This window comes from Miscanthus floridulus, chromosome 4, assembly GCF_019320115.1.
Source record: "Miscanthus floridulus cultivar M001 chromosome 4, ASM1932011v1, whole genome shotgun sequence".
Lineage (NCBI taxonomy): Eukaryota > Viridiplantae > Streptophyta > Magnoliopsida > Poales > Poaceae > Miscanthus > Miscanthus floridulus.
The window spans coordinates 98670028-98686155 of NC_089583.1; the positions used below are offsets into that span (position 1 = coordinate 98670028).

Consider the following 16128-nt stretch of genomic DNA (forward strand, 5'->3'; position numbering starts at 1 on the left):
TCTATGACTTGCTATTCCTGATCTACTTGTTCCTTGTTGTTTTTCTCTAGTTCCACGCTCAGATCTGAGGTATGGCTAACTTTTTTTTTTCTAAATATGTGGTACGCCGTAAATGCATGATCCCTATCTGAATTTTTGCTTGCTCCTCGGCTAGAGTGCCTGATTGCAGGTGATGGATGTGTCCCAAGGCTTCATGGCTTTTTTGACACTCGGTTCCAACTATTCTCTTTGTAATTGTCTTTAATATTCTTGTTAAGCCTATGATGATAACTAAACTGTCATGTGTATTGGATTACAAAAACTTGATGACCTTGAACTTGTGAGGTACTGGAACTCTAGTCTAGTTCTTATTGGTTTTCATGTTTGTTTCTTACCATTAATATGTTGCCTTTTGTGTTTCTTATGCTCAAAGCTCAAGGTCAACCAATAAAAAACTGTTATCTTAGGCCAATCTGTTAACCACTTATGAAGATGAAAAAGTTCTTGAGAAGCCTGCTGCCACTGTCGTTGCCAAACCATTTTGGCTATTTCTTCTTTGCATGGTTCAGTCTTTCATGTTACTGGTGCTCATCTTTTACATTGTTAAACGTGGGAAGAACTACATGTGATGATTAACCTATAACTATGTACTCATCAATTTACTTCGACCTTGTGAGGTACTGGGACCGATTTCTTGATGTTTAATAGCTGGTTTGACTGTTGTATTATTTTGTAATATCTCTTATGCTCCAAGGTCTTAATTGATGATGATACAAATTGATCTGAGGTAATGTTTATGTTGTTATGCTTGTTTTGGATGAAAATGGTAGTAACCTCACCAAAGTGATACATGGGTGCTCACACCTTGTGCCATGTTGCAAACCAAACACAAGGAGGAGGACCAGCTCATTCCTAAAATTGGTGCAAGCAGATAAACAAACTCATTGTCATCCAGTATCACTCTCAAAGTTACAACCAAACACGCCTAGGTGTATGGTTTCAGCCAGTCTCACTCCGCCCAGGACCGGCCCTCCATCCCGGATCCCCTCCCCCGGAGCAACCAATCACGCCCGAAGAGACGCGAGTGAGAAGGAAAGGGGAAGAATCTGGAGATGAGAAGCGAAAGCTCAAAATATATTTGGCGGAGCTGATTCGGAACAGAAGCCGAGCGAGAGGAGCTCTGTGAATCCACATGAAATCCGCTTCAAGAAATAGCAGCCATCCGATGGAAGATCAAACAGCCACGGGATTTCGGAGCGACGTGGACGTTGCTCCACGTGCTGGAATCAACCGGGTTCTCTAGTCTACTACTACTATATAGGGGAGAAAATAATATGCAGATTCAAAAACGGGATCCCCTCTCAATCGTTAGGTCCTCCATTTCTCAGCGCCGCCGCCCGCAGTCCTGCTCCTGCCGACCTCCAACAAACCCTAGCCATCCATTGAAAAAGAGGGACAGAAGGCCCTCACGCCCACTATACCAGGCGGGGCTGAGGGACCGCTCGGGCGGACGCGGCGTTGCCGCTGCCGTAGGAGGGGAGGAGGGCTAGGGCAGACACGGCGCTTCTGCGACAGAAGGAGGGGAGGGACGCCGGCCTAGGAGGGAAGGAGTTACCTCGGGGCGGACGCGGCAGAAGGAGGGGACGAGGCACCTCGGGGCGGACGTGTCACTGCCTCTGGCGCAGAAGGCCTGGAGCCGTACACGCCGAGGGGACATGGCGATCAGGTTGTATTTGTTTTCTGTTTTTTCTTGATTTAGTTTGAAAGTGTGGCCAATGTATCTTTCACAGATAGCTGCAAACCGTTGAACCTGGGATCTCTGTAAGGACAATCCATCTGTGAAAATGATCGCTGAGTGCAAGATCTACGGTAGCAGAGACATATCAAGGTATTGTCACCACTTTGTCAAGATTTCTCCCTATTTATGATTCTCGGGTTATGTTTCCTGGTTTTTTTTCATTATATAATCTGAAATTTGTCAAGATCCTCCCTATATACATTGATAATGCAATGCATATGTGCATGCTTATTTTTTCAGTAAACCTGTACAGGTCGCAACAGTAGTTGACTTCTATTTCCTTACTCCCTCCGTTCCTTAATATAAGCCATATAGTTTTTAGCACCAATATTAACGCACGGCTTAGGGAAGGATGTGAGACCGAGGAAAAAAAGGAAAATCAGGCCATCTTCTCCCTCCCAATCAGATTGCTTCCTAAATCCAAGGGATTGGTTGGGGCATATGCTATGTACGGTGGGAAGGTTTCCAAACTAATCGGCGTGAGAGCTGATACGTACCTATATTTTGGAATTTTCTTTAGAAATCTATATGACTTATATTAAAGAACGGAGGGAGTATTATTTAATTTCAGCAAGCACATGGCGAGGCATCAGGATGGGGAGCTGCCTCCTGGGCATATATTGCTTGAACAGTTTGCCAAGTACTACCCACTAATCATAGATGGTTTACTATGTACTGGAAGGACCTGCCCCAAGATGAGAGAGCTGGACCGCCGTATCCTATCAAGTGCACACCAGGACGTGATTGAATCATATTATCAGAATCTGTATTTTGGTGGAAACTTCCTGGTATCTGATCTTGTTGTTTCTGAAGAGAGAAAACTCTATATCCGTACAAGGCCCAGTGCCTTCAGTTCTACAGAGAATAAGGTCCGCATAGTACTTCTTACTTTGCGAAGATTGCATAGACATCTGTTTCCATTCTTCTTGTGGGACAGAAAGTATGCCCTCTTCGTTAGCCACTTGTCAAAGTTTGTGAAATCTCCTCCTTGGCAAATATATGTGTCAGAGTCTGCCTTTTAGAAGTTTCTAGAAGTCCTGTACCACCATTTTTCATTTACAGAACACATGGATGTTCACAATCTCATAATCGGTCTAGCAACAAGTTACAACAGCCTGGGCTCATGTGATCAAGAGATATGCTGCAAATATATGAATAGTGTGCCTGAACATCTTGAACTTCCTAATGGTTGGACCTAGTTAGGAGTGGCCAGAGAAAGCCCTCTTCTAAAAGAGCTCCTTTTGCATAATTTGAGGTCACTGAGACGGAGAGGTAATAGTGACGTTATGGAGAGCAAACACAGAGATAATAGTGATGTTTTGGAGTCAATGCTGCGTGAGTGGAGAACAGAAAGAGATAATAGTGAGATTCTAGGAGCATTTATGCTTGCTAGAAACAATGAAGTCCATGGTGCTGAGAACATGAAGGTTAGTGAGATAGTTGAAGATGAAACTACCACATCAACAGAGGAGATGGTATGCAACACTGAATGTACCTTATGCTTCTTCTTTTTATGCTTCTACTATTATTAACTATGCTTTGAAACTGTAATTGCTATTTCGTGTAACAGGGGAAGAAAAAGAAGAAGTTGTTCAAGCAGCCTGTGTATTTCGTGTAACTGCATTTCATCTGGGCACAGTTGTTGCTCAAGTGATTGTTCATCTGGTGATGTTTGCCACCAATGAATTGGAAGCGCCTCATTTGTAAGTTTCCTTTTTATTGCAAAAAACATGCCACTCTCGTTGGTATAGTGCAATGTATTTTTTTTACCTTTTTCTTTGTGCAGTCTCATGGAGCCATGGGCTGCATACAAACGTCTAGATTACTGGGAAAATGATGAGCAGCAGAAGGTATATCTGTGAAAGATTTTTTCTCAATCTACTTCACTCTTTTGACAGTTAAACGTTAGTTTAATTAGGACTACACCATTCTAGATTTTATTGAGAAAGTTAGGAAATTCCCCTTGTTTAGGCAAAGGGGATTGTTACTAAATTGGTCCACTCCCTGCATGGTAAATGAAAACCCCATTCAGGACATATTCAAAATACCAAAATGTAATTTATAATTTTACACCATTCAACATGGTAGGGTAGAGTGAGGGACCTGAAATCTCCAGAAGGCTGTCAATAGGTAGGTTTAAAAAAGTTTTTAGTGTGCTAGACTGATAGGACAGGGGGAGCATTGCTGTACTTCCTCAGCTTGTACAAATGAAGCTTGATAAACATACTCAGTCAAGTGCTCTTATGCATATGAAGTTGCGGGTTGAACTGTGTAATAATGATAGTGCCTCCACCAGGCCAAGAAATTATGTTAGTTCACGATGACTGATTCTAGCATTCTATGATTAGAACATTTTCATAACCCTACTGTTTAGTGGGATGGTATTTTACTTTTTGCGTCAATTTTTTGAATCCAAGTATCCTTTTGCAGTGAGGATCCTCTCAGCGGAGCTTGTTGATCTTTCTTCAAAATCGTTAATATTTCTCTTGTCATTATGCTACGACTTGTTTCTTTAGCTCCGTGATATTGACAGAATGACAATCCTTTTAGGTCATTGAAAGTGGTGGGAAAGGTTGCGGTGATCACAGAGAAGGATCGTCTCCGGAACTCAAGGAGGCTGAGATTGATGATGAAAATGTTGCCGAGATTGAGGCAGAGAAGCTCGACAAGCTTCGCACCGAGGTCGCCAAGCTCGACCAGATCAGGCGAGTCCCCCGCCCACTCCCCTCCGCACTTAGATCTTGCCACCCGATCGCTTGGCCTCCCGTTTTTGCTGATTTCTGAGTGGGTTTTCCGTGCAGCGAGAACGAGAAGGCCGGGTTCATCAGCCTCGTGTCACGCTACCTCAGGTAAGTAGATCCCGCAGATTTGTTCTGTATGGTTGCTTTGTGTGCATCGACTTGTCAGTTGAGTTATGTGTGCTGTGGCGTTTTGTAGTGGGGAGGCGGAGCAGATCGAGTGGAGCAAGATCCAGACCCTGACCGATGAGGTGGTGCCGTACGACACCCTCGCGTAGCCTCCCGAAGGTATGATCACCCTTTCCGATTTGATCTTAATTGAGTGTAGTGTGGTTGTTGTTGCGGGTGGATCCGATCGGGGATCTTTTACGCACTGCGTGTGAACGCTGATTGGATCGTGTGTTTGTGAGGTAGATCTCGAGGAGACGAAGCAGCTGCTGGACAAGCTCGTTGTGCTCAAGCTTAACAGAGGGCTCGGGACGACCATGGGCTGCACTGGTCCCAAGTGAGTGCATCTCCATCCTCTCCACTACTGTCAGCTGAATTTTACCAGCTCTCATGTGTTGGATCATGTATATAGCTTCATTTGAATTATGAAGGGACTAGAAACTGTATTTTTCTTTAGCTAGCCTGTGAATATGTGGATTGTGTCTTTGTTCATTACATACATGTTCCGAGCAACACTGAAAACTAGATGTTGATCTTCCTGCACATGGTTTTTGGTTGAGCACTAATAATATAATATTTATTATTCAAGCTGTCTGTTTCTGGTTTTTTTTACTTTTGTTCGTTAGTTTCCTGGTCGATAGTTTTGTAGTTGGTGCAAGGTTTTCTTTTTCTAATGGACACAGATGATTCAACAACTACCGCAATTGCGTTGTTCTTTGGATTTTGGTGTGCATATGCTCAAATGCCAGTGTACCGTGTCATTGTTATAGTATGACCTGTCCTATTAATGCTGTTTTTATTGGCCCCACCAGTGGAGCTTTCAATGTCTGTGATCTCCAAGAATATGGGAATGGAATACTTTAGTTGTCACTTTCAAATGCTCATACTGTTGTCCCTTTTCACTGTGTTGAGATTCCAATAGGTTTAGACCTCCTTCCATCTTCAAAATGAGTGAATTGATGATTGGTTGTGTGCATATGTTGTTTGATGTGATAAGGTGATCAAATTGTTTATCTGCTCGACTCCTAATGTGCTGCAGCTGTCTGTATTACTTTCTTACGGAGTGTTCTTAATGCCTCAACTAGTAGTGCATCGACATGCTGACACATCTGTAATCGAATTGTTGGTTAATTACTATGCGTCATAAGGCTTCCCAGCATATCATTGTTCACTTAATCTAGTGGAACAACGTTGATAGGTATTAGCCGCACTTAGTCACCTGATACACTTTTTAATAAATTAATTAGTTATTTGTGCTGCTATGCATGATCCTTGAGATGTTATGGCTTTATGGGCTCTTACTTCATCTTTGAGCAGTTTGCACCACAGTTATTAGGACCGGACCGGACATCAAACCGGTGAGGCTGTCGGTTCACTGGTTCACTGGTCCAACCGTTAGGAACCGGTTGAACCGTCGGTTCAATTGTTTTGGACCGGATGAATTGGACCGCCCACAAATACTTTGAACCGGTACAACATAATGATATACAACATATAATTAGCAACATATATACCGATAAGATGATAAAAACACAATTATATAACCAACTTCCAACAAATCTAGCCACAAGTCCACAAATTTTTTGGTATTATAGAGTTTTTTTATAGGATATGCCAAAATATACCCATAGAAACATAGTATATGGAACACTTATTAATTAGTACAAAAAAGATCTAATAGTAATTCAAATATTCATTACTGTAAAACAATCTCAAATGCTAAAATAGAGTTTACCATTGTAAAGAGCTCGTTGAGATAGTCAAAATGGATATATCATTTGTTTAATTTAGAGATCATATAAAAAAGTTATGAAAATTTGAAATTCAAAAGGCAGCACACATGAGCTGACGTTAGCAACACAAAAGTCAACAGCACATGCAGAGGCAAGGTATGCGCACTGTACAGGCTCCAAGCGCACACAGCGGCAGCAACTGCACAGGCGGGCACCAGGAGGCGACGCAAGGGAGCACACACGCCACCAATCCAGAGCCGGACGGTTTGACATGGAACCGGCCGGTTCACCGGTTCCTTAAAAAACCGGCTGGTTCAACCGGTTTTTAGCGGTCTAATTGCATGAACGGTCTTTTAAGTGAACCGAGCCGGTATAGTCTCTGGTTCGGTCTTTTACCGGTCCGACCGCCGGTCCGGTCTGGTCCAAATAACTAGGGTTTGCACAACTAAGATTCCTATGGATTGCAGGTCTGTCATTGAAGTCCGCAATGGGTTCACATTCCTTGACCTTATTGTGATTCAAATTGAGGTATTCTTCATTAACCTGAACATCTTTTCTTACTCTTTGCATATGGCAGTATCAGTCTATGCCTTATTAGTTTACATGTGTCTGCAATCCCTGAACAAGAAGTATGGATGCTATGTCCCTTTACTTCTGATGAACTCTTTCAACACCCATGATGACACACAGAAGGTTCCGTATCCCCTTTGCTTGTCTTCATTAAATTGATGAGTTCTTAGACCTGTACTAACATGCTTTTGTGTTCATTAAATGACGAGTCTTAGACTTGTACTAACATGATTGCCGCTTACCTTTTCTCTTCCCTGAAGATTGTTGAGAAGTATTCCAACTCCAACATTGAAATTCATACTTTCAATCAGGTTTGTGGCATGTTTGTGTTATACTTCAACTACACTTAGATTTCAATTATATGACATTCTGGAGTGGCATGCAATGCAAGCGGTAGAGTCTTACCGCCTGTGACCGGAAGGTCCCGGGTTCGAGTCGCGGTCTCCTCGCATTGCACAGGCGAGGGTAAGGCTTGCCACTAACACCCTTCCCCAGACCCCGCACAGAGCGGGAGGTTTCTGCACTGGGTACGCCCTTCTACAGAGCCAGTATCCTCGCAGTATATCTGGGAAGGATGGCTGGTTAGTTTTCTCTATTACTTGCTCCGTCCCAAATAATAAGTCATTCCAAGAATCTTGGAGAGTCAAAGTTTTTTAAGTTTGACCAAATATATGTACAACAACAACAACAACAACAAATCCTTTAAGTCTCAAACAAGTTGGGGTAGTCTAGAGTTGAAACCCAGCAGAAGCAATCAAGGTTCAGACATGTGAATAGCTGTTTTCTAAGCACTCCTATCTAAGGCTAAGTCTTTGGGTATATTCCATCCTTTTAAGTCTCCTTTTATTGCCTCTACCCAAGTCAACTTTGGTCTTCCTCTGCCTCTCTTCACGTTACTATTCTGGCTTAGGATTTCACTACGCACCGGTGCATCTGGAGGTCTCCGTTAGACATGTCCAAACCATCTCAACCGGTGTTGGACAAGCTTTTCTTCAATTGGTGCTACCCCTAATCTATCACGTATATCATCGTTTCGAACTCGATCCCTTCTTGTATGACCGCAAATCCAACGCAACATACGCATTTCTGCAACACTTATCTGTTGAACATGCCGTCTTTTCGTAGGCCAACATTCTGCACCATACAACATAGTAGGTCTAATCGCCGTCCTATAAAACTTGCCTTTTAGCTTCTGTGGTACCCTTTTGTCACATAGGACACCAGATGCTTGTCGCCACTTCATCCACCCTGCTTTGATTCTATGGCTAACATCTTCATCAATATCCCCGTCTCTCTGTAGCATTGATCCTAAATATCGAAAGGTATCCTTCCTAGGCACTACCTGACCTTCCAAACTAAATCTTTGTGTTTCTCTTTATAATTTTGGTCAAACTTAAGATGCTTTGACTCTCCAAGATTCTTGTAACGACTTATAATTTGGAACGGAGGGAGTAGGTTATTGTAAAAGTCAAAATATTCTTCCAATGACTGCTACCAATGGAATCCTACTTTGCTTGTTGGATTATTTATGGCGAAGGCTTTTAGATATAGTTTGAACCATATTACTTTCAAAAAAAAAAGTTTGAACCATACTTCATTTATAGCATATCTGCATAAATGCAATAGCCCCATCTGATTATTGTGATTTTTGATGTGAAAGGTATCCTCCAGGCCATGGTGATGTGTTCCCCTCTTTGAATAACAGCGGAAAACTTGACATCTTATTGGCTCAGGTAAGCAGAAGTCACATCAAGCTTCTCTCTGTAGTTGGCAAGCATAAGTGATCTGAAAACTGATTTTGTACTATGGTTTCCAGATATTAAATCTTTTTAGCTTTAGATTGCAGTTAAATATTAATTGCTATAGTCTTCTACATTACGAAGGGTTACTTCATGAAAAGGAAAATAAGTTATATTCCCTTACAATGTACTATTTTTGTGCGTGATTCATAAATCATATTTCACTGTTTGAGGCCCTTCAATGCTTTCTATGTAAAGAGAGTGCAAGTTGTGGCAAAATAAAAGACAAGCCTGTTTCTGAGGCAATTGAATATTGAGGCTGTTTCTCTTTTCTTCCTGAGAAATATATACTGAAATAACTATGCAACTTCCAGAACCTTTTTATGGACTAATAGATGAAACCACAATAGTACAGTAGTACACTGATAGCTTTAACTGAGCATTTATCTTGTTGTTTTGCTAATCTGTTTCCCAATCCTATATCAGGGCAAGGAGTATGTCTTCATTGCAAACTCAGATAACTTGGGTGCTATTGTCGACATCAGTATCCAAATAGAATGATCAAATTTGCATAATTTATTTCCTGTGTTACTACTTACTATTGCCATGTGCTTTGAATTGAAAATTGTATCCTTAATCAGCACAGAGATCTTAAACCATCTGATCAATAACCAGAACGAGTACTGCATGGAGGTATGCAAGAATGTCTTGTTTATACTGCTGTTGAGTTTGTGCAACATAAAACTCAAGAACTGTATTTATTCTAGGTAACTCCAAAGACGCTGGCTGATGTTAAGGGCGGTACTCTCATCTCTTATGAAGGAAGAGTTCAGGTACACAGTACACTTGTCTGTTGCTCAACTTGAATAATTTCTCTGCACACTGCTAGTTTATTGCCCATCTTTACTGGTTTCGACATCAAAAAGAGGTTTTTGAGCCTTTAAGTACTCGAAAGTTAGAACTTTGTATTTATGACAGACAATTATGCTTACTTGTTCATTCTGGGATTCTAGAATAAGATGATACTCATTCATTTTATGATATTTATGCAGCTTTTGGAGATTGCCCAAGTACCTGATGAGCATGTATGTTGCTGTTTCTGTGTTACTTAAAGTTTCATAATCTGTTCCATGATTTCATCGGCCTTTTGTAGTAAGAGCTAACACAACCTTTTCTATTTCTCTTGTATCTCTATCCAGGTGAATGAATTTAAATCAATCGAGAAGTTTAAGATATTCAACACTAACAACTTGTAAGAAACCTAGCCTACCTTTTAAGGGGAAAAAATCTCTTTCTTTAACAGTTCTTGCCCAACAGGTGGGTGAACCTTAAAGCTATTAAAAGACTCGTAGAGGCTGAGGCACTTAAGATGGAAATTATTCCAAACCCCAAGGTATGTCACCTATCTGAATCTTTATGATATCCTTTGCATAGCATTTATATTGTAGTGCATCAATCAGATTCTTTGTTGAGTGATATTACAAATGTTGGGTTCTTCTACTAAGAAGTTGGCATTTACAGGAAGTTGATGGTGTGAAAGTCCTTCAACTCGAAACTGCAGCTGGTGCAGCTATTCGGGTACGCAAACAACTCCCTGTCCCAGTACTCAGTTTTGTTCCATTTTTTCCTTATATTCGAGCTCTGATACTTTTGTTACCTTTAACTAGTTCTTCGACAAAGCGATTGGAATTAATGTTCCTCGCTCAAGATTTCTCCCAGTGAAGGCCACATCTGACTTGTTGCTTGTGCAGCTATTTCTGGATGCATCTCAATGTTTTGTTAGTCTGATATCATAATAAGCCTGGTTCTAAGCTCCATTTTGTTGATGGCTCAATGCTATGCTCATTTTTGTTTCCACAGTCTGATCTTTACACCTTGGTTGATGGCTTTGTCATCCGCAACCCATCCAGAGCGAATCCAGCTAACCCTTCGATTGAGCTTGGACCTGAGTTCAAGAAGGTAAAGCAGTTTGTCTCCAAGATAATGAATATATCTTTAAAAACAGAGTAATGTGTTGATGAAACCATTTTTTTTAACGTAAACTGGCAGGAACTGCCGTTTATATTTAATTAATATAGGGGAAATGCTGATGAAACCATTGATCAGTAAAAACTGCCACTCATTTCAACTGGTGTTGATCACCAAGCACTGATGAAATATTTTCCCCCTAATACAGGTTGCCAATTTCCTTGCTCAGTTCAAGTCCATCCCCAGCATCGTCGAGCTTGACAGCTTGAAGGTTTCTGGTGATGTCTGGTTTGGCTCTGGAATTACACTCAAGGTAAACTTTGTGATTGGATGGTTCTTCTTTCTCCTTTGTTGCCATATTTGCCGCTTAGGCACTGTATGACGTTGTATTTGGACATGAATACCTGGTGCAAATTTTGTCAGCTGTTTGTCTGATATGGTCTTGTATCTGGTCATTCCACTCCATACCGCCTCCTCGTTGAGTTGTGGCATCTGTGTTACTGAATAGTGCCTGATTCATATTTTTGGTGCTATCCCTAGGGCAAGGTGACAATCACTGCGAAGTCTGGAGCGAAGTTGGAGATTCCAGATGGAGCTGTACTTGAGAACAAGGTATAAGCAACACCTCATCGATATGACATTTCCAACTGCTGTGCTTTAGTGTGCGCTGACACAAGGATGTCAATGGCCCTGAGGATCTTCAAGCGATGCTTGCCGTCGCCAGTTTTTCCCAAGGACATGTCGCAGGTTTTTCCCAAGGACATGTCGCAGGAGCTGCGCAATGTTCACTTGGCTGATAAGCCATAGATGAAAGTACTGTTGGCTGATTTGTTGTGAGAGAAAAATATTATTCGTTGGCTGAAAAAGTACGGCTTATAAGCCAAGCGAACAGGGCACCTAATCACTCCACTGGGCTCTATCTTTTGTAATTTTCATGTGCATTCTGCTTCCGCTGTGAGGGTCCTGTGAGCCCGCTAGAGAATAATTGTGATCTTCTTTGGTGCGTCTGTACTTCTGTTTTTGGTGCGCCAGGGACGTATATTTTGCTGAAATGATACTACCATAGCTTTGCATCCCGTTGTATGATTCTTACATTACCGGGAGCCTGGTGCTCGAGAATATTGTTAGAGAAAAGAAAGGGCACAAAGTGGTCATATTCCCAAGGTGATAAGTGCCGTCATGCGGGACACTTATCGCGCGAATGGCGCTTGTGGTCCGGGACCTTGCGGATAAGTTCCTCGCCCGCTTGTTCGAATCGAATGTGCTTGATAAAGCGGGATCCATCCAGCCCGGATACACTACCAGCCGGCAATCCCGTTATCCCAATTCTGCAGGTTTTTCACCTCGGTGGTGACCTGAATAAACTGCAGTGACTCAAAGCCATGGTCTCACTAAGCCATCATGCTCCTAGAGCCGGGTAAATAGGCTGCACGTGTACAATGCTTATAAAACCATCCAGATTTGTTCTAGGTCAAACTAACAACGAATATCTAAAAATTTGCACAGATTGTCAGCGCAAGATCGACATACTATATAACTATATATTCGCAAAAGGAAAAAAGAAGATTGACATGCTATATTCACAACTCCGCCTATGTTGTCTCAACATAGCAGGTCCCAAGCCCTGGTAAAGGAGAAGGGTTGTGTTAGGCGTGGCGAGCCAACATTAAATCTAGCCATTCTAATGGAGCTGAAACCCGAAAGAAAATCGTTGGGGCGTAACCCTCTTAGCGACGTGCCATATCGGAACCCAGGTATGGTGTTAAATAAGCAAAGGCCGGGTCGTCACCCCCGCGACGCGCCGTGTCGCGATCTGGGCACGGTGTCAAGTGATCAAGGATCGGGTCGTCGCATCCTTAGTGGCGCGCTACATCGGCGCCCGGGTGTAATGAAAAATGAGCAAGGGTCTTCACATCTGATTCGACGGGTGCGAAGGGTAAGAAAGCTAGTCGAACCAACTAGGATCCGTTTAGGCAGTTGGAATGTAGGGTCGCTTACAGGTAAGTTAAGAGAATTAGTTGATACCGCGACTAGGAGGCGTGTAAATATATTATGCGTTCAAGAGACTAAATGGAAGGGTCAGAAGGCGAAGGAGGTGGACAATACAGGTTTCAAGGTTTGGTACACAGGGACAGTTGCGAATAGAAATGAAGTAGGAGTTTTGATTGATAAGAGCCTCAAGAATAGTGTGGTGGGAGTGAGAAGGCAAGGAGATATGATTATCTTAGTCAAGCTTGTCATTGGTGATATAGTCTTGAACATAATTAGTACGTATGCCCCCAAGTAGGCCTCGACGAGAGTGCTAAGAGACAGTTCTGGAAAGACTTAGATGGCCTGATTAGAGCTGTACCCAATAGTGAGAAGCTTTTTATAGGAGGAGATCTTAATAGACATGTAGGTACTACAAACGCAGGTTTCGAGGCAGTTCATGGAGGTTTTGGTATGGTAGTAGGAATTAGGATGGAGAGGAAGTTCTAGACTTCGCGGTAGCTTTTGACCTGATGATAGCCAACACTTTCTTTAGAAAGAGAGAATCTCATCTAGTGACCTTCAGTAGCGGACAATACTCTAGCCAGATTGACTTTGTCCTCACAAGAAGAAAGGACAAACGAGCATGCTTGGGTTGCAAGGTGATACTAGGAGAGTGTGTTGTTTCTCAACATAAGCTTTTGGTGGCAGACTTTCGTTTTCAGGTGCGTGCCCGTAGGGATAAACAAGCTAAGATTGAAAGAACAAAATGGTGGAAACTGAAAGGGGAGACGTCAGAGGTATTCAGGGAAAGGGTTATCAAAGAGGGCTCTTGGAAGGAAGAAGAAGACATAAACAACATGTGGGAGAAGATGGCAACCAACATTCGTAAGGTGACCTCAGAGGTGTGTAGAGTAACCAAAGGAAGCGGAGGCAAGGCTAAAGATACTTGGTGGTGGAACGAGGAAGTCCAAAGGGCTATTAAGGAGAAGAAAGAGTGTTATAGACGCTTGTACCATGACAGGAGTATGGACAACATAGAGAAGTATAAGGTGACAAAGAAGACTGCAAAGCGAGCTGTAAGTGTGGTAAAGGGGAGCGTATGAGGATCTTTACCAACGTTTGAGTACGAAGGAAGGAGAGAAGGACGTTTATAGGATGGCTAGAGTTCGTGAGAAAGACAAGGGACTTCAACCAAGTTAAGTGCATTAAGGATGAAAGGGAGCATCTTTTGGTGAAGGAGGATGAGATCCGACATCGATGGCAAGAGTATTTTGACAAATTGTTCAATGGTGAGAATACGGACACAACCTTTCAGTTGGATGACTCTTTTGATGACACCAATAGACGTTTTGTGCGGAGAATCCAATAATTTGAGGTCAGAGAGGCATTGAAAAGGATGAAAGGAGGTAAGGCGATGGGACCGGATGGTATCCCAATCGAGGTGTGGAGATGTCTTGGGGACATAGCTATAGTATGGCTAACCAAGCTGTTCAACCATATTTTTCGATCGAACAAGATGCCTGATGAGTGGAGGAGAAGTATATTGGTACCGATCTACAAGAATAAAGGGGATATTCAAAGTTGTACTAATTACCGAGGAATTAAGTTGATGAGTCATACTATGAAGCTATGGGAGAGAGTTATCGAGCATCGCTTGAGAGCAATAACGCGGGTATCTATGAACCAATTTGGTTTCATGCCCAGAAGGTCAACCATGGAAGCCATTTTCTTAATAAGACAAGTTATGGAGCGATATAGGGAGAAGAAGGACATATACATGGTTTTTATTGACTTAGAGAAGGCTTATGATAAAATACCAAGGAATGTTATGTGGTGGACTTTGGACAAACATAAAGTCCCAACGAAGTACGTCAAGCTCATTAAGGACATGTACAACAATGTTGTGACTAGAGTTCGAACAAGGGATGGAGACACAGATGACTTCCCGATTAGGATAGGACTACATCAAGGGTCAGCTTTGAGCCCTTATTTGTTTGCCTTAGTAATGGATGAGGTCACAAGGGACATACAAGGGGACATCCCTTGGTGTATGCTTTTCGCGGATGATGTAGTGCTAGTTGATGAAAGCCGAACATGAGTGAATCAGAAACTAGAGTTATGGCAGGAGACTTTGGAGTCCAAAGGTTTTAGACTCAGTAGAACTAAAACTGAGTATATGAGATATGACTTCGGCACTACTATTCGGGAGGAGAAAGATATTACTTTGGAAGGTCAAGTAGTGCCTAGGAAGGATACCTTTCGATATTTAGGATCAATGCTATAGAGAGACGGGGATATTGATGAAGATGTTAGCCATAGAATCAAAGCAGGGTGGATGAAGTGGCGGCAAGCATCTGGTGTCCTATGTGACAAAAGGGTACCACAGAAGCTAAAAGGCAAGTTTTATAGGACGGCGATTAGACCTGCTATGTTGTATGGTGCAGAATGTTGGCCTACGAAAAGACGACATGTTCAACAGATAAGTGTCGCGGAAATGCATATGTTGCGTTGGATTTGCGGTCATACAAGAAGGGATCGAGTTCGGAACGATGATATACGTGATAGATTAGGGGTAGCACCAATTGAAGAGAAGCTTGTCCAACACGAGTTGAGATGGTTTGGACATGTCCAACGGAGACTTCCAGAGGCACCGGTGCGTAGTGGAATCCTAGGCCATGATAGTAACATGAAGAGAGGCAGAGGAAGACCGAAGTTGACTTGGTTAGAGACAATAAAAGGAGACTTGAAAGAATGGAATATATCCAAAGACTTAGCCTTAGATAGGAGTGCTTGGAAGACAGCTATTCACGTGCCTAAACCTTGATTGCTTCTGCTGGGTTTCAACTCTAGCCTACCCCAATTTGTTTGGGACTTAAAGGCTTTGTTGTTGTTGTTGTGACATGCTATATTCATAATCAAGGGCTCAAGAGTAATTAATTCTAATACAGTAGTATACTACTTTTCATGCAAGGTAATAGATACTCCTTTCGTCCAGAATTCTAGCACAGTACAAGTTAAACAGTACAGTTAGAGTATTTTGAGTTTAACTAACTATATATAAAAAAACATCAATATTTATAATATTAAATAGTATCGTTAGATTTGTTGTGAGATATATTTTCATACCATACTTATTTTGGTGCCATAAACGTTAACATTTTTACCTATATATTTGGTAACTTTTTTAAACAAAGAATGCACCTAAAATTGTATAATTTTCTTAGATGGGGGGAGTACTTTCCTAACTTACCAAGAATAAATTCTGTACCACTGGCAATGCAAGGTTTACATCTATATTCATAATCAAACCTAATCTTATAATATTTGAGTTTTCATTCAAGTAATTATTTTAGAGATATTGCTAGTCAAAGTTCTTTTTCCTTTTGACTTCGATGAACAAACTTGATGGACTTGTATACCTGTCACAAGACGAAGTATACTTTCTGCTGTTTTGAGGGTGCAAA

The 16128-nt window shown here is 41.9% G+C and overlaps 1 protein-coding gene across 6 annotated transcripts; it reads left to right on the forward strand.

The window, feature by feature from the left end:
- The first annotated feature begins 1586 nt into the window (after window positions 1–1586).
- Window positions 1587–12143, forward strand: LOC136550110 (UTP--glucose-1-phosphate uridylyltransferase-like). 6 transcript variants are annotated; one of them, XM_066541586.1, is made up of 22 exons: window positions 1587–1705; window positions 4328–4482; window positions 4579–4626; window positions 4715–4803; window positions 4930–5020; window positions 6884–6944; window positions 7032–7109; window positions 7247–7297; window positions 7530–7567; window positions 8647–8719; window positions 9212–9269; window positions 9372–9418; window positions 9493–9558; window positions 9778–9810; window positions 9925–9977; window positions 10043–10118; window positions 10247–10303; window positions 10393–10503; window positions 10586–10684; window positions 10902–11006; window positions 11234–11305; window positions 11371–12132. In XM_066541586.1, exons 5-22 carry the CDS (start codon window positions 5001–5003, stop codon window positions 11488–11490), a joined length of 1218 nt encoding a protein of 405 aa, XP_066397683.1. In that variant the 5' UTR covers window positions 1587–1705; window positions 4328–4482; window positions 4579–4626; window positions 4715–4803; window positions 4930–5000; the 3' UTR covers window positions 11491–12132. The 6 variants fall into 6 exon arrangements, with proteins under 6 accessions (XP_066397683.1, XP_066397684.1, XP_066397686.1 ...); XM_066541587.1 differs by lacking the exon at window positions 1587–1705 and adding an exon at window positions 1742–1867; XM_066541589.1 differs by lacking the exon at window positions 1587–1705 and having other exon boundaries at window positions 4275–4482; window positions 8658–8719; window positions 11371–12141.
- The last annotated feature ends 3985 nt before the right edge of the window (window positions 12144–16128 follow it).

Coding starts and splice junctions, on each gene's coding strand:
- LOC136550110 (XM_066541586.1), top strand. CDS start 5,001: ATGGGCTGCACTGGTCCCAA. Junction 9,811..9,924: donor CCCAAGTACCTGATGAGCAT/GTATGTTGCTGT, acceptor ATCTCTATCCAG/GTGAATGAATTTAAATCAAT. Junction 9,978..10,042: donor ATATTCAACACTAACAACTT/GTAAGAAACCTA, acceptor CTTGCCCAACAG/GTGGGTGAACCTTAAAGCTA.